The following is a 16,096-nucleotide window of genomic DNA, read 5'->3' as shown; positions in this document are numbered from 1 at the left end:
CATCTGGTCATCCGAAAATCGCTGACGTAAGCACAAACTCAAGATGAGTATCCGAGATGAGTCTCCGAGGACTGGCCCATTGAGCCGTTAGCCATAACTCCTTAGTCTCCTGCAATTTCGAGACAACTCTGATTGTCATCAAAATTTTCAAAATGGCAGATCAAGCAGGACCCTCGACACTGAAGCATTTAAAAAAGCCACGGAAGAATGTGAAGCACGGTTTGCGACCGGCGAAAGCCAAAAAGCTCTCGGAGAAACAGCAGATTGAGGCTTTGGAACGTGCAGTGATGGAGTTCGTGAGTTATTCAACCCTCTGTACTGTTGAACGTAACTTTATCTCAAGGGCGGCTCAGGAGCCCCGAGACGATCTTCAAGCTTTTTCTGAACTTCCTATTTCTGAATTCTCGAAAAAAGGTATGCCATAAATCTCTCCGAACGCGACTGATTATGACGTATTCCACAATCAGGACTCAAAAAGTCGTTTTTCGTTAAAATGACAGAAATTCAAGCAACCAGTATACCGGTCTCTTTGAAGGGTAAAGATGTACTTGCGGCTGCTCGCACTGGTAGCGGAAAGACTCTTGCTTTTCTCATTCCAACGCTGGAGATACTTTACAGGAGAAAATGGGGGCCCCAGGATGGTTTAGGCGCGGTAATAATTTCACCGACCCGTGAATTGGTACGTCCTACCTATCCTTAGTTTTTTTAGTCACTTGATGATTACATGACCAAGGCTGTACAAATTTTCGACGTCTTGCGTTCCGTTGGAGCTTTTCACACATTTTCTGCAGGGCTTGTGATAGGTGGAAAAAACCTAAAGGATGAGAGGGAGCGACTCGCTCGAATGAATATCCTTGTCGCCACACCAGGCCGACTGCTGCAGCACATGGACCAGACATTTGGCTTCGAGTGTGACAACTTGCAAGTTCTCAGTAAGTCGCGGACCGCGCACCTTTGCTAAGGATTAATCATGCTTGTAAAGTTTTGGATGAAGCGGACCGCATATTAGACATGGGATTTGCCAAGACACTATCCGCATTACTCTCTCACCTCCCGAAATCACGCCAAACTCTACTTTTCTCAGCTACACAAACCCAGTCTGTATCACAACTAGCTCGCTTGAGTCTCAAAGACCCTGTTTTCATCGGCGTGGATGAATCCAGCAGCTCGTCAGCTACTCCTCGCTCCCTTGCGCAGTACTACTCTGTCTGCACGTTGGACAAGAAGCTCGATGTGCTATGGTCATTCATCAAAACTCACCTACACTCCAAGGTCCTCGTCTTTTTCTCGACTGGGAAGCAAGTTCGCTTCGTTTTCGAGACTTTTTGCAAAATGCATCCTGGAATACCACTACTGCATTTGCATGGGAAACAGAAACAGTCTGCCAGGCTAACGATGTACACTCGATTTACATCTTCTCAACATGCGGTACTATTTGCCACTGACATAGCTGCACGCGGTTTGGACTTTCCTTCGGTCGATTGGGTTGTGCAGGTCGACGCTCCAGAGGACGCTGACACCTACATCCATCGAGTGGGACGAACGGCGCGTTATGAGAGCTCTGGAAGTGGCTTGTTGCTTCTCATGCCCAGCGAGGAAGAGGGCATGAAAGCCGCTTTAGAGAAGAAAAGTATCAAGATCGAAAATATCAAGATTAGACCTAGCAAAACCCAGAACATACAAAATCAACTTCAGAAACTCTCTTTTCAAGAGCCAGAGATCAAGTATCTCGGGCAACGCGTGTGTTTCTACTACATGTCTGCATGGTGAATTCTGCTACTCATCTGGAGGTTTAGGCTTTTGTTTCATATGTCCGCTCTGTCCACCTTTACAAGGATAAATCGATATTCAAAGTCGACGAGCTTCCTGTGGAGAAATTCGCTGAATCTCTTGGGCTGCCGGGCGCCCCCAAAATCAAGTTTTTAAATAGGGAACTTGTAAAGAAACAAAAGAACTCGTCTCGAGCGGTGGCAGCTGTTCAGGCCGAGATTGAAGCGGAGGCCGAGCAAGGGTGTTCGGATAACGAAGATGACTCTGAAGAGGCTGTTGTTTCGTCTGATGACGATGCGTTAACTGGCGCCGATCTTGCCCCAGATGAGGTCAAGGATGATTCGAAGCTTTCCACGTCTACTAAAGTGTGTGACATTGCATTCGTTTTATTGCTCCTAACTCGGATATCGCAGCACGGTGTGCGCACGAAATACGATCGAATGTTTGAGCGCAAAAATCAAAATATTCTTTCTGCCCACTACTCGAAATTGGTTGATCATGGCGATGCGGTTGATGATGATGAAGACTTCATCACGCTCAAGCGCTCAAATCATGACTTATCTGATACCGACGCAAACCCAGATATAGACAACCTGTCGAAGAGAAAGCTCAAACTATCCAGAACGAAACGCGCAATTGCTAAGTATGGTCAATTGGGACATAAGCTGATATTCGATGACGAGGGGAACCCTCACGAAATTTACGAGATGGTTGACCCCGCGGAATTCTACAAAGAGGGTCTAAAAGGAGCGAAGGAAGCTGGCAAGGCCTTTGTGGAAGGGGAGAAGGACAAGCTGAAGGGTGCAGATGTGGTTGATAAAATGGAAGCTAAGGAGAAAAAACGCGAAAAGAAACGCAAACGGAAGGATCGGGAGCAAGGTGTAAGTTCAGCGTCTCTTTCCTGCGAGATCTAGCTCAGAAAGTGTTCTTTAGGTTGATCGCGATGATGCTCATGATGGAGTTGTTGCGGAACTTGCACCCTCTCATGAGGATGGGTATATATCGCCTGAATTCGACCTGCCGTCCGAAGATGAAGTGCAGAACACGTCGCCGCCGCCACCCAAGCGGAGTAAACGTTCAGCTTCAACCAAAACAGATTCCGATGGTTTTGAAGATGAGGAAGAGTTTGCACTTCGGCTACTACGTCACCGCAGATAGGGTCAAGATGCTGTATGTATGCAATTCATTAGAATTTATATGCTCTTCAGCACCCGATAAGCAGTGCAGGTTACGGCTGCACTGGATTCTCATATTTTCTAACATATATAAGCACGAAACGTTTGTATCCACGGAAGTAATTCGCGTGACTGTCATGTGCGTGCACCACCTGGGCTCAGCTGTTCACTGTGCTTAACCATTTATCCCTTCTTTTTTTTCGTGTCTGTGATTGTGTGTGCGCCACCTGCGCTCCACTCTCGTATGCGCTCGGCAGCTGTCTCTCTTTGTTATTCCCCGCGTCTGTGATTGCCACGTGCGTCCGCTACCCGAGCTGCACTCTTCACTGTCAGTGTCGGTGATCCCCTGTCTCTCCCTCACCATCATGGCTCTTTTCATGGCATAGTCGACATCCAAAACGCAACACATTATGCTTCAGAGTTACATATATAGCCGACGACATATTCATCAAGGATGATGATCAGAGAGCAAGTACATCTGACATCTTGAAGTTCCAAGCTTCAGTTGTAGTGCTTTACTATCACCCCATTGATGACTTCTTGTTCCACGCCTTTCTCTTTGCCATCCTCCAGTTTTGATTGGCCATAGGCAGATGTCCTCGCTTTCCTCCATTGTTCCATTGTTGGTGCCTCGCTATCGGCGCAACGCCTATGAATTCCAGCTCTCTGCAGGACTGGACTTTCGGCCATCGGCACCAACTTGACATCGTCGTTGGGCATGACAAAGTAGAAGACTCCGAGGCGAGGGTAGTTTTTCTGATCCTCTGGAGGCTTTGTAACACGATGGATCGTGCCCTTGTAATACCCGCCGGTAAGGAAGTCCAATGCATCACCCGCATTGACGACCTATAATCCTTTCATTATGTGATGCATTGAGACGTAGAATATGACCGCGTACGAGTGCATTTTCGATATGGCGGACCCAGTGCCATTTGCCTTCACGGGTCAGAATTTGCAGTCCAGCGACAGGCTGACTCCACAGAATCGTAATGCTTCCAAAGTCTTGCGTTGACACTGGTGAGCACAGGCGTTGTTTTCACGATAATCAAGGTCACTAACCTGTGTGTCCCTTCAGCCAAACGTTCTGTGTTTTGGTTTCCTCTTCCTCTGTTCGCGGATAACTGAACTGCATAAACTTGTGAAGACTATAAAGAAGGCAACGCTTACTATTTCATGAACCTGACTGATGGATAGGTCAGCAACGATTTGGAACGTTTCGAAAAGTATGTACCATACGTCTCTCCAACGGCGTCATAGTCATGAATGTTGACCAACGTATCTTCGGGTAGCTCAAGGCTGCGTGCAATAAGCCTGATTGAAATGTAATCAGGTGGTCATCCTAAGTGCAGCAGTAATATATATGTGCCTCAGCATGGGATGCAACACGTTGATGTGATTGTGTTTGCTAAATTCCCTGATTTCCGGGAGAAGAGGACGCAGTGTCTCTGGGTGTCCTCGTTTGGTCACATCGCGATTGACTAGAAGGATGTCAGGCGAGTCAATGAAAAGACACAAATGCATTCTACTCACTGTTATAGTGCTCAATCTGGTCGTGGACCCCAGCATCAATATGCTGAATTCGATCGGCTTGCGTAAACCAAACGTTTGTATGTCAGGCGAGATATGACTATCACGCACCCAGTACTGTCGCAATTTATAACCTTGGTATGAGCCGCTTTGTTTCATTGTTCCAGCATAAGTTTGCTTCTCGCTGTCACTGACCGCCGAGAAGGGTAGATCCGAGATGTCAAATATGCGATCTGTCTGCAATGTGCATTGAGATAATATTAACGATCCACACGACATGAAAGAGTTGTTTCACCTGATCTTGCGAATACCCGTGATTCACCACGTAGAAGAACCCGTGGTTAAGGAGGGCCTCCCTGACTTCAATTGCCAGTGCGGTTCGACCTTCTTCAGTATTGGCTTTCGAAATGTCGATGATGGCAAGGTCAGCATACTCCACTGTCAATTTACACCTCAGCGTTCGACATTAAACAGAGAACTTGACACAGACAAGTTTCTTCACTAGGAGGTGCGGCAACATAATGCGGTACGTAGGGTAAAGTGAGGCTGGGCATTATGATACAAGGGGGGATTGTACATCTGATCCAGCCTTATAAGCCTAGAGATCTTATGACCATGCGGACCGCAAGGTAGAAGCAGCTGATCACCTCATTATCAGGGCGTATTACGCACATCTTGACTAATGCACATTCAGGGAAATCCTAGCCACATGAGCCCTAGGCTAAGGCGCAGATAAGGTCGTGTAGAGGCCTGGTGAAGGCAGACCCAATTTCCGGATGCTACCTAGTTGTAGTGTTTGACAACTATGCCATTCAATACCTCTTCCTCTATGCCAGGCTCTTTGCCCTTCTGCAGATCGCTCGCGCCATATGCACTAATTCTTGCAACCCTCCACGCCTTCATAGTAGGAGCTACATCATCTTCACATTTACGCTCAACCCCAACCTTCTGAAGGACTGGACTGTCCATGAGGGGTACCAACTTGACATCGTCATTGAGAAAGGAGAAATAGATCATACTCAGCCGAGTGCAGCCACGCTGATCAATTGGGGGTTGCACAACCCTATGGATGGTCGCCTTGTAGAATCCTCCTGTGAGGAACTCCATCGAATCACCAATATTCATGAGCTAAGGCATTTATGTCAGATAGAAAAGCCATGGCATGGAAATACACACCAAAGCGTTTTCAATATGCTTGACCCAGCGCCAGCCCTCTTTCGTTTGGATCTGCAAGGCAGCAACTGGCTGACTCCAAAGTAGGGTGATACTTCCGAAGTCTGCTACGGTATGAGCAAAGCAACATTTGCAAAGAGTAGAGCAACCTGTGTGTCCTTTCATCCAGACATTTTTTGTCTGAACTTCATCTTCTTCTGACCTAGGGAAACTTTAAGAAAGTAAGATACAATAGCACACGTCATATTGTCGTATGTTTACTATTTCATAAACCTCACTAGTGGCTATATCAGATCAAAGCCATCGAGAAACGAAATAAGTCGCACAATATGATACTCCGGGTGCATCAAAATCGTGCAATTTCACGAACGTGTCTTCCGGAAGTTCAAGGCTCAATGCCATGAGCCTGAGAGCGCAGTCAAATTCAAATTCTGAAGTCAAGGCTGAAGACATACCTGCAAATTTTATGGAGAATGTTGTGGTGATTATGACGCACGAAGGCATCAATATCAGGAAGAAACGGTCTGAGTGCTTGTGGATGCATCAGGCTATAGACGTGGCGGTTGCCTAACTAAGGATGTTAGATTCTCTCCACCAATACTAGACTGTGTGCGAACAGTTATAATGCTCGTGCTGGTCACGTACGCCTGCATCGATGTGCTGTCATACAGAATCAACAGTAGCGAATGGCAGGAGTCAGCGAATGGTCTACCCAGTATTGTCTTGGTTTGTAGCCTTGAAATATACCTGTATTCTTGCTGTCTCCGGTGTACGCTCGTTTCTCGTCTTCAGGTACGCCAGACATGGGAATATCTGCGATATCAAACATCCTTTCATTCTGTACTCGAAAGTGAGGATACGCGAGAGAAACAATATTTGACGTATTTCACCTGAACTTGGGTGTACCCGTGGTTGATAATATAGCAAAATCCTTTAGTAGTCAAGGCCTCTCGTAGTTCAACCGCCAGTTCTGCACGGCCTTCTACGGTTGCTGCTTTAGACAGGTCGATGATAGCAAGATCTGCATATTGGACTGGATGTGAGAGGTACATTAGATACATGCATTGTGCTATGTCTATATCACCCACGGTTTTCCTTAGTAGGCAGAGCAGGGACATATCTTGGAGTTTGTGGGACCGTTAGACTTGGCATGGTATGGCCTGTGCTTCTGAATGGAATCGAAGGAGACCAGAAACTACTCGTATTCTCCCTTTTAAACGCAAGACGCAACGAATATCATCCGCGCACCAAAAAAAGTGTGATAAGCCAAGGAGCGAGTGTGGGACTAGATGATATCAATTTTGGCATTTTGTCCTGAGAGATACCGTGCGTTCTTGTCAAGCTTCAAGAACCATGAACTAAAAACACTGTCAGATGTTCAATCTGATCCAATGGCTTTTCAATAATAGGGTGATTTTGCGGGCGGAAGGAGTTGCATGACCCATTATAGCTTGTGCGGTCACCTGCGATACTGTACCACTAGGAAGTGGGGATCCGGATTACTGTCTTTGGCCTAGTTCGATGTGCCGTTCTAAGTACAGCATTTATGCACACTCTAGACTTCAGAGAAGACTCGGAGGTATATCTGTTTGTCACGGTACAAACGAGTCGACGTTCACCGATAACGCACTTGTGGCCAGGGTGATGTGCATTCACTTGAAGGACCAACTCATTATCCGTTGTGACAGTGACTCAGCGGGTCTGACACGGTGGCCTGATAGGTGAGCTTTGTTATTGAGTCGGTATGGCGCTTGAGCTTAAACAGGACCAAACGACTATTTTCCATGATGCATAATTGACGCACCCATGGGTTGATGGCGAGGACCATGAAGCGAGGGTGACAACCGGTTTCGGGTGCTATCGTCCCAAAGATAGAATTTTGGGGTTAACATGGAATCCATTTACGGGTGAAAACTCTTCGAGCAATTAATAACACGGTTAAATAACATGGGAATAATAACAAGCAAGTTATTAACACATCACGCGACCCATTAGCTTAGTATAAATAAAGTTAAACCCAAATTATTAACAATCACGTGACCCAAAATTCAAGTTCTCTACTCGGCGTCCGCATCCTCCAGGTCACTGGTACCATCACTGCTACGGCCAGAGCCTGGTCAGCTACAAGATCCTTGTCACAATTGGTGCATGGATATCCACTTCGCCCTCGACCTTGAAGGCTGAATCTTGAACTGGCATAGATGCGATGCGTGGTATCCTATCATCGACGAGAAGAAAAATAAGCACATTCCCTTCATTTCTGACACTGATGTACGCGACTTTTCTTTGCCTTTGCCTTTGCCTTTGCCTTAGGACCTTCAGACACGTCGGTTCGCTGAAGTTCAACTCTTCAATACATTCGAAAGCTAGCAGCCACTGCATCCCTATCAAACGTAGTTGCATACTCAAGTCGTAGAGCAAACTTATCTTCGATTCACAATCACTAATGATTTAAATGGAATGGAACGCAAAGTTAATGCGGGTTGTCAAGGACTGACGCTAGCACGGACTTGGCACGGACCGTGCTCAACCTTTGAACGGATCCCTTTCCTCACGGTCAATTGTACACGGCCATGTCAATGGTAGGAATACGATATTCCATCGAAGAGCTGACCGAAGGTATACGACTATTCTCATGACCGAATGAATGGAGATACAGTATCCCCTCACATAAACCGTGTCTAGTGCCACGACGTCTTTCCTGCCATGGAATTTACATTTTGGCGGATAATCAAATCCAGAGTCTACGTCAGATAGTAGTGCTGTGGGCAGAAAACGGAACTAGGGTTGTGCCACAGCAAAACCAGGCAAAGCTCAAAGGAGGTAAATTATTCGTCGATCATTGGTCGACATGAACGATGCGACGCAGCGAACGCCGAATGGCGGTAGTCTGCCAACAACACCACTGATACAGACACGTATAATCTCCTGCAGTACCAACTACGTATGGCATGGTTTGGGTTCCGCACTATACGGTACTGCATAGCATGTGTTCCGAAAATGAAAGTATGCCTGGGAGCACTATTGAGATCTCCTAAGTAGCTGCTGATCTCCCAGTATGCATTTTCGCGTTTCCCCTACGTACATGACGAGACGCTAAATTTCTGTCATCATCCACTGTGGACTTTTTTCACATTCCTAAGAACAGCTTCAGGAATTGTCGTGTCACCTGGTTGGAATTACATGTTACCAGCATCTCCTAGGCCGCCAAGAGAATGTCGAGTACAGAGTAAATCGAACCTGAGGTCTGCTGGCAATACAGCTATCACCTGTCTGAAGGAGTCAATATTTCGGGTGCACAGAACATTGATCAGGACATAAAAGCCAGCTGTCTTCCTACCGTCTCCCTCATCCTTGTTTTTGAAGCTCATATCACAAATAATGCGTCTCTCCGTCATCCTCGCTGTTGTTGCTGCTTTCAAGTTGACAGCCTCTATGCCAGTCAGTGATGACTGTCCCATCAACTGCGGCGGCACTGTTCCTTGTTGCGCCGGCACTTCATGTCAAATGATAATGAGTGGCTTAAATGTGAGTATGAGTAGTTTTCATCTGACCTGGTGGCTTACCGGCACGACAGTCTTACGTCTTTGTGTGTTTGAAAGTTTGAACGACTGATTCACCGGGCTACAATAAGTCGTGTTTCCGGTCTTGCCTGGTGCAGTGTGGTTGGTTGACACGAGTCAGACGCCGTTCGTTGCCGAGTGCTGGATTTTCATGGTGAACAAATTTCAGCCTGCATTGCAGGTGTTAAATTAGAGGAATGTATCTAGCATATATCAAACGTCAGTCCTACATAGCTAGACTCCGAATTTTCCCACAACGGTGTCTTGTGACAGTGTCACAGTGGCACCAGTCTTGGTGCTTGAGCAAGCAAAGCTTTCCTGTCGCACACGATTGGAGTCAGAGCTCTGCTCTGCAACGAATCCAGAATTGGGTGTTTTTGATGATGGCACGAAAACTTTCTACATGAAAGTGTTCTCGGGTGAATCTGCTGAGTCGCTACCGCGGGACGGACCTCCCTAATTGGTGTAACTGTGTCGATGAGCCCCCAACTTACTGACCCCCTCTTTAGGGGTGAGCTGAGATCCTCATGCATCGTGTTTTGCGTGTGTAAACGTTTATTCTTGACCAGCTATCATACCAGGCCCACAGTCGCAGTGTTTCATCGTGGTTTTGATATATCCGAGCCTTGAAAATAATCTGGAACTCTAGTCTATGCACCAGAACTCTCTTCGTGCCCAATATCCACTACAGGCAAACCGGTACTCTCTCGGAGATGTCAGTCGAAACCCACAGCACATCCCCTCTTCATACCGAGGGTCATTTTATTATACCAAGCACAGGTCAGTGTTCGATATGCATGGCAAGTGTTGTGTTGATTATAGCAAAGCTTGACCGATGAAGTAGACGCCGGCAGGGGCTGAGCTAGAATTAGTACTTACATTGCACCATGACGCCATTTTCTAATGCAGAACGAGACCTCACTGATTTAGGCTTATTCGGCAGGCAAGAAACGATTGTCCTTGAAGCTTGGGGTTTCCTTCTTTCTCTTTGGACTCATAAACAATGGTGTGCCATTTTTTTCCCCCAAATGGCTGCTCTGATCATCATAAAGTACTCTATGTCATCATACTTTCGGCCGCACTCGACCTCGTCCCTCCATCAACACCCAAGGGCATCATTGCCTTTTGTAATATCGCTCCGGCCTTAATTGCGAAGCTCGGGTGGCCGTACTTTCTCAAGGGCCGCATACGTTATGCCCGACGCATTGTCGCCTGCTGCGCATTAAGTTTTATAGGCATGCTGGTAATCCGACAACAGCTTTGTTTTGAGAATCGCGATTCATGTAACACACAGGTCGTTGCCTTCCATGAAAGCCTGTATTCGAGGCTTCTGGGAATATGTATTGCGTCGTTTTCGTCGGGTGAGTTCACACATCCATCATGCACACCCATCTTAATGTGAACAACAAACTATAGGTTTGGGAGAAATGACGTTTTTGCAACTTTCGACAACATACAGTCGTTCAGTAGGAGGTCGAAGCGTTGGGTCCGCATTGTCTTACCCTTCGAGCTATTTCATGTTGATTCCACTTGACAGGTACTTCGCCTCAGGTACAGGGGCTGCAGGTATTGTCGGAGCATTCATGTGGTGGGAACTCAGGGGCCTGGGCGTCAGTACTGGTGTTGGCATCTCAGCGGTAACAATATAGGCATAGCGACTAAACAATCTCTCATACTACATCACAGGTTCTTCCATTCATCCTTCCTCTGGCATACTTTTTCCTGCTTCCCCGTCCAGCAGCATTTACGCATCAATCTTCTGCGTCGTACACGCTCGTCCCTGCTGACGACCTTGAGACTGAAATTGATGATGATCTGTCTGCTCAAGATGACGTAGAATCTCGCGTGGAGCACAAGGTTGCCGTCCGTTTATCAGCCGCGGATAAATGGCGTCTAGTCAAACCGATGTTATTGAAGTATATGCTTCCACTCTGTGAGCTATCTTTATCATTTGTGATCCTTATGCGTCTAATAATCTACCACTAGTTTGCGTTTATACAGTAAGTAATTGATGTTTTTAGGCATAGAGCATACCTTCTGACATGCACAACCTAGCTCGAGTATACTATCAACCAGGTACATTATCCCTATCCTTGCACCTTTAGTCTTTCTGAATACATGCAGGGTGTCGCACCGACTTTATTATTTACAGTTCCGTCACACGGCCTCATCAGCAAGATCATTCATTCCACCCGCGACTACTATCCACTTTGGCAGGTCTGTATAATCATCTACCATGATCCTGAAACACTTCCTGATAACGACCCTCTCATAGCTAGTCTACCAAACCACAGTCTTTTTCTCTCGTTCAAGCATATCTCTGGGGTTGAAAACCCTTCCGGCCCATCTCCTCCCCGCTCCGGCTATCATCCAGTTCGTGATACTGCTCCTGCTAGTTTTTGAATCCGCTGTTGGGCTACTTCCGGAAGATCGTGAAGTAGGAAGTATATTCTTGGTTTTTGTGCTTATCAGTATCGAAGGCGTATGTGGCGGTTTGGCATAGTGTGTCTTATTTTTTATCCAGATAGAGGTTGATGATCTGATCAAATGATTGCTAGCGTCAACGTGTTCTATTGTATTAATCAAGAACAGCCGGATCCAGCCTCAACACACAGCCCTGAGGTAATAAAGCAGGAGCGGGAGTTCAAGATAGGTTCTATTGGTTTTGCCGATAGCTCTGGGATTTTGCTGGCTTCGATTCTCGCCGTACCAACGGAAATGGAGCTTTGTAGAGCGCAAGTTGCAAGGGGAAAGTACTTATGCCAGGGGCTTTAGGTCCGCGATCTGCTGAGGAGTAGAGGACGTATCTGAAATACACAAGCGCAAATAACTGGCGGCTTGATATCGTATAGTTTACATACAACATTTTGAGTAGTGATGATACACATTGCACTAGAAGATACCACGAAACTGAAATGAATGCTATATGGCCAAATAAAAGCACTGGAGTGCAGACGAGCGCGCGCGCGCATTCTACGTCGGCCGACCAGGCGAGCCGACGTAAACATTGAACGACTGCCACGTCTCTTGCAGGTGCTGCTGAGAAAGCGACGGATATTCTGCAGGAGCTTGGGGTGGTTGAGACATTTGGTACTGATTGTCATAGTACGGGGTCCGATAATACGCAGTACTTTCCTGCGCCTGATACGATTGCTGTGCAGATTCCCAATATGATTGGGAGGGTCTTGCGTTGTAGTCATCAGACGCGTAAGGATCTGCAGTGCTAAAGGATGATGATGACTGGTATGGATCATGGTGACCAGATTGTTCCTGGCTGTAGTATTGCTGGCGCTGGGGATCGTGGTAATGTTGCCCGGGATGTTGCTGATGAGGGTCCGCATGGTATTGAGTATTGTCGGGCTGGTGATGGTAAGATTGTGGCGGCGATTGAACATACTGCGGCTCGTGCTGATACTGTTGCCCTTGATTGTCAGACGAGTACACAGGCTCCCGGCGCTGAATCTCGCCTCGGAAAGACTTCTGTGCCTCGACCGGTTGAGAAAAACTATGTGGCGAAGCGGAAAAGTGGTTATGGTATACTTGTGGCGGCTGTGTAACTGGATGCGGCTGCTGTTGGGTCGGTCGGGCTTGATATGTGCCCTCATGCATACGGACCATTCCAGATAATGCTTCAGTAGACGCGGGCACCATGAAATCATCGTCTTCTGTGTAATACGCATCTCGTTGAGCATTGTGAAGCTGAGTATTGAGATCCCCATCGAAACTGCTCCACTGCTCACGCAGCGATGGATGTATGTGGCTGAATGCCTGTGGGGGAGTGCCTTCTACCTGTACCGGGGGTCTAGTTTGACTTAAATTGGTGCTGCTTCCAGGTGAATGGCTAGACCGTCCTGAAGACGGTAGTACGGGAGCCTTCGTGGAAATCTTGTTGATTTGTCCACTGAAAATCGAAAGTTCATCCTTCGACTTCGTTGGACCGGTGTTCGAGAAGATATCTCGTCGAGTCACGGCAGGAGTGGCAGTACTGTATGCTTGCTCAGCTTTCTGCAACAGCCTCTCAAGGATAGGCTATGAAGGCATCGACATCAGCATGCATTGTCTAGCGTTCAGTATGCCAGTGCCAGTGCTCACGTACAAGGAATTTTCCAGCTCGACCTCCAAAAACAGATGCTTCTTTGAAAAGACTGACAGCGCGCCGCAGCTCGGTCAAGGCTGCAGTGGTGATCTTCGACCGAGAACCGCTTCCAGATGCATGCGTAACAACCGAAGACAGCAACACCTAAATATGTTGGAGCGTTAACATGGCATTTTGGGACGATTATGCCAGTGAGTGTGCTCACAGATGAGGAAAACGCATGGGTCCATAAAACCCAAAAACGGGCGATCTGTGCCGGGAACAAATCGAACTGCTTACGAAGACCGCTAATCAGCTCACAGGCACTGCGGTACCCTGCAAGGAACGATGGAGCGAATGGGCTGCTCATGGGGTCTGTGGGGTTGCTTGATACAGCTTCCGCAAAAAAGCATCGATGAATATATAGCAGAGCTGGAACGAACTCAAAATTGCTTTGATATTAGACTATGCTGAAATCGCTTACTAAGATGTCGGTAGTTATGGGGCATGTAATGCTTCATCGCTTCTCCAAGTTCAGCACCTTCTCTGGAAGATCGCAGGGCGTATTTTGGAAGTTCCATGTCGCGAATCTTGCGATCCAGCTCGATGACAACAGAATACTTCGGGACCTTTGCCGTTTGTGCATGTTGGATGACTGCAGATATGCAATGGAAACCAAAGCGAGCCTTCCATGCCGGGACTGAAGTTATTATCGTTGAGATCAACATATGAAACAGAAAAATATAAGACTTACAGCTTAGCAGAACACTTCCGTCTTCATCCACCGTGGAATCGGGGTCGTTAGGCAGTTCACAGTCTACAAAAGGCAGATAAAACGTAGCAAGACGACCTGTGGCCAAGGACTATGAATGTTAATAACACCCGACAGAATTACAAAGTCAAGTTTACCTGCCACCCGTCTGTGATAAATAGCTCCCAGAATAGTGCACGGCGTTTTTGCACCTCTTGTGGAGACAGCTGCCAACGGGCGCAATCACGGTCTGGCAGTGGATGATGAGCTGATTTGACCGATGATACAAATGATTCAATTACTGACGCAGTCCAATCTATAACACAACGTCAGGAAGTAGAAACAAGAAATCAATTTCACTTACGCTCTGAGCTAACTTCGTTGCAAGTCCAAAGATCCCCCAGGTACTCTCAATACTGTTTTCTCCACTGCAAAGGCCCTGATAGATGGCAAGTAAAGCCAGCGTCTGAATGGTTGCTACTGATGGTGGACGGTCAAGTACGGGCTCCAAGTTTAATGCAGCGCGTGTAAGTTTGAAATACATGTCGGCTTCCTCGTTGTCTGGCGCAGGGGGCAATCTGTAATCCGTCAGTGCCCCAAAGCAGAAGATCACGAACATCAGGGCGAGTTCATGAGGACCTTTGCTCAAAGTATCATTCCCCGAGGTCACTGATGGCGCTACGGAACCCAGATAGTTGAGATCTGATGCTTCTGCGTACCATGAAGGGAGGATCTCCTCCATCAGTTGCCGTTTTGTCACCGCTCCAAAGAACCATGGTGCTTGCTGGAGATACAGCTCACTCAAGTGACGACCACGATGCCAAGGAGGTAGATGATTTTGAATGAGGTAGTTGAGATCAACTTCATCGTTAAACACTGGAGCCAGAGGGAAAGTCTTGGACAGATGCTGGACACTGGGAGACAGATGTTCAGTATGCTGTGTCCGAGTCCTGTCGCCTTGAGTAAAACCGGGTGTCGATGACACGGCAGACTCTCCCTGTGGCACATGATTAGTCTTAGGATTGGTTGACAGGACCCTCGTGACGTACGATAAGCAAACTCTTGAGGCATTGGTGTGATTCAATTGGTCGTTGTAAAGAAAGATAACAATACAATGCTCACCTCCGACCCGGCGGATGGGCCATAAAAAGTTGCAGCTCCATCGTCCCGTATGGCAAGCGTCCCGAAAGATTCGATGTATTGTGAGTCATCATCGACCTCACGCTTGGATTTACTTGCCGTTTCCTCATCCACAGCAGCGTGTAAATCTATGATTGATTTGATGTCAAGAAGATTTCTATGCAAAAGAGGATGCTGTTCGCCAGGACTAGTTTGGAAAATGGAAAGTGCATCCTCAAGTTGACGAATCCTGTCACTCATTTGTGCGATCTTCTGGTGCAATTTTTCTGTATCTGCTAGCACGAACCTGAAACGAGGTACAACATTAACATGGAGTCCTCAGCCACCTACATGACTCGTAGAAGACTTACCGAGTTCCCTGACCAGTCGTGAGGGAACCTAGCGCCCATGGCCTTGATAAGATGACATCTTACAGCCGATTAACACATGTACATACCATTAGGACAGATGGCTGAGCAGCCTCTGCGTTTGCACGAAGAGCACGGAACAGTTTTGTCGCACTTTAATTTGAGTCTAGGCGCAAAAAAAAATGAGGAGAAATCTAATCAAGGATGGAGCACCCACCTTCGACATTCGGCGCATGACATAGCTCCTCGGCTCCTTTTCTGCTCCTTGTCCATGGCCTTTTGGGCCTCCCTGGAGTCAGGCTGACGAGCACTTCCACGGGATGCTTGAGGCATGACTTTAGGCTGAGTGAATATCTGACGCAGCCGAGACGATAGAGTTGCGCAAAGGAAGAAAGGAAAAGGAGTGCAAAGGATCTTGCATTGTGTGCGTCCCTAACTTTAAGACTTTCATTTTGAACTACAAATGGCATGTTTTACGTAAATTTGCTTCCGCTCTCACATTCAGAGGTTCCTCCTACAAGTCAGCTGGGATGACAGTGTTCTTCAAACTTGCAACTACCGTGGCGACTCTATCA

General features: G+C 47.1%; 5 protein-coding genes across 5 annotated transcripts; 2 read left to right on the top strand and 3 right to left on the bottom strand.

The window, feature by feature from the left end:
- The first annotated feature begins 11 nt into the window (after positions 1 to 11).
- EDB93DRAFT_1114849 (DEAD-domain-containing protein) lies at positions 12 to 3,273 on the top strand. Its single transcript, XM_041448258.1, has 9 exons — positions 12 to 296; positions 354 to 414; positions 468 to 679; positions 734 to 932; positions 983 to 1,740; positions 1,797 to 2,135; positions 2,184 to 2,651; positions 2,704 to 3,084; positions 3,203 to 3,273. Exons 1-8 carry the CDS (start codon positions 153 to 155, stop codon positions 2,926 to 2,928), a joined length of 2,406 nt encoding a protein of 801 aa, XP_041313023.1. The 5' UTR covers positions 12 to 152; the 3' UTR covers positions 2,929 to 3,084; positions 3,203 to 3,273.
- On the bottom strand, positions 3,029 to 5,129 carry EDB93DRAFT_1114841 (uncharacterized protein). The gene is made up of 12 exons (XM_041448257.1): positions 4,963 to 5,129; positions 4,768 to 4,910; positions 4,584 to 4,709; positions 4,476 to 4,518; positions 4,312 to 4,423; positions 4,177 to 4,256; positions 4,113 to 4,128; positions 4,005 to 4,066; positions 3,844 to 3,947; positions 3,334 to 3,791; positions 3,274 to 3,313; positions 3,029 to 3,184 (listed from the first exon to the last, which is right to left on the bottom strand). Exons 1-10 carry the CDS (start codon positions 5,024 to 5,026, stop codon positions 3,447 to 3,449), a joined length of 1,095 nt encoding a protein of 364 aa, XP_041313022.1. The 5' UTR covers positions 5,027 to 5,129; the 3' UTR covers positions 3,029 to 3,184; positions 3,274 to 3,313; positions 3,334 to 3,446.
- Positions 5,097 to 6,981, bottom strand: EDB93DRAFT_277974 (Clavaminate synthase-like protein). Its single transcript, XM_041455942.1, has 9 exons — positions 6,734 to 6,981; positions 6,536 to 6,678; positions 6,358 to 6,483; positions 6,263 to 6,305; positions 6,101 to 6,212; positions 5,972 to 6,051; positions 5,907 to 5,922; positions 5,649 to 5,856; positions 5,097 to 5,600 (listed from the first exon to the last, which is right to left on the bottom strand). Exons 1-9 carry the CDS (start codon positions 6,795 to 6,797, stop codon positions 5,256 to 5,258), a joined length of 1,137 nt encoding a protein of 378 aa, XP_041313021.1. The 5' UTR covers positions 6,798 to 6,981; the 3' UTR covers positions 5,097 to 5,255.
- Positions 6,982 to 9,860: 2,879 nt separating this feature from the next.
- EDB93DRAFT_1237472 (batten's disease protein Cln3) lies at positions 9,861 to 11,983 on the top strand (the record flags this gene model as incomplete). The annotated part of the gene is made up of 11 exons (XM_041451419.1): positions 9,861 to 9,923; positions 10,139 to 10,214; positions 10,261 to 10,451; positions 10,503 to 10,569; positions 10,625 to 10,694; positions 10,746 to 10,845; positions 10,895 to 11,161; positions 11,264 to 11,284; positions 11,333 to 11,425; positions 11,484 to 11,710; positions 11,767 to 11,983. 11 exons carry the CDS (start codon positions 9,861 to 9,863, stop codon positions 11,981 to 11,983), a joined length of 1,392 nt encoding a protein of 463 aa, XP_041313020.1.
- EDB93DRAFT_277217 (fungal-specific transcription factor domain-containing protein) lies at positions 11,897 to 16,052 on the bottom strand. Its single transcript, XM_041455940.1, has 13 exons — positions 15,739 to 16,052; positions 15,611 to 15,687; positions 15,525 to 15,552; positions 15,157 to 15,460; positions 15,084 to 15,095; positions 14,399 to 15,031; positions 14,341 to 14,350; positions 14,193 to 14,284; positions 14,038 to 14,146; positions 13,768 to 13,983; positions 13,510 to 13,715; positions 13,305 to 13,448; positions 11,897 to 13,237 (listed from the first exon to the last, which is right to left on the bottom strand). The coding sequence occupies exons 1-13, from the start codon at positions 15,852 to 15,854 to the stop codon at positions 12,182 to 12,184; spliced, it is 3,003 nt and encodes a 1,000-aa protein (XP_041313019.1). The 5' UTR covers positions 15,855 to 16,052; the 3' UTR covers positions 11,897 to 12,181.
- Between the last annotated feature and the right edge of the window lie 44 nt (positions 16,053 to 16,096).

Source organism: Suillus bovinus (genome assembly GCF_016758785.1).
Source record: "Suillus bovinus strain UH-Sbo-P2 chromosome Unknown EDB93scaffold_2, whole genome shotgun sequence".
Classification (NCBI taxonomy): Eukaryota; Fungi; Basidiomycota; class Agaricomycetes; order Boletales; family Suillaceae; genus Suillus; species Suillus bovinus.
Note: the sequence above shows the minus strand (reverse complement) of the source record. Positions and strands in the feature narration are given on the sequence as shown.

Bases quoted from the DNA above. Each gene is read 5' to 3' on its own strand.
- EDB93DRAFT_1114849 (XM_041448258.1), top strand. From the start codon at position 153: ATGGCAGATCAAGCAGGACCCTCGACACTGAAGCATTTAAAAAAGCCA. The intron at 415-467 runs GTATGCCATAAA...TTCCACAATCAG, and splicing joins TTCTGAATTCTCGAAAAAAG to GACTCAAAAAGTCGTTTTTC. The intron at 680-733 runs GTACGTCCTACC...TACATGACCAAG, and splicing joins TTTCACCGACCCGTGAATTG to GCTGTACAAATTTTCGACGT.
- EDB93DRAFT_1114841 (XM_041448257.1), bottom strand. From the start codon at position 5,026: ATGCCCAGCCTCACTTTACCCTACGTACCGCATTATGTTGCCGCACCT. The intron at 4,519-4,583 runs GTGCGTGATAGT...GATCGAATTCAG, and splicing joins ATAAATTGCGACAGTACTGG to CATATTGATGCTGGGGTCCA. The intron at 4,424-4,475 runs GTGAGTAGAATG...ACATCCTTCTAG, and splicing joins CCAGATTGAGCACTATAACA to TCAATCGCGATGTGACCAAA.
- EDB93DRAFT_277217 (XM_041455940.1), bottom strand. From the start codon at position 15,854: ATGCCTCAAGCATCCCGTGGAAGTGCTCGTCAGCCTGACTCCAGGGAG. The intron at 13,716-13,767 runs GTAAGCGATTTC...AGTTCGTTCCAG, and splicing joins CCATAACTACCGACATCTTA to CTCTGCTATATATTCATCGA. The intron at 13,449-13,509 runs GTGAGCACACTC...CAACATATTTAG, and splicing joins CCCATGCGTTTTCCTCATCT to GTGTTGCTGTCTTCGGTTGT.
- EDB93DRAFT_277974 (XM_041455942.1), bottom strand. From the start codon at position 6,797: ATGCCAAGTCTAACGGTCCCACAAACTCCAAGATATGTCCCTGCTCTG. The intron at 6,679-6,733 runs GTGGGTGATATA...TCTCACATCCAG, and splicing joins TCTGCCTACTAAGGAAAACC to TCCAATATGCAGATCTTGCT. The intron at 5,601-5,648 runs GTGTGTATTTCC...TAAATGCCTTAG, and splicing joins AGCATATTGAAAACGCTTTG to CTCATGAATATTGGTGATTC.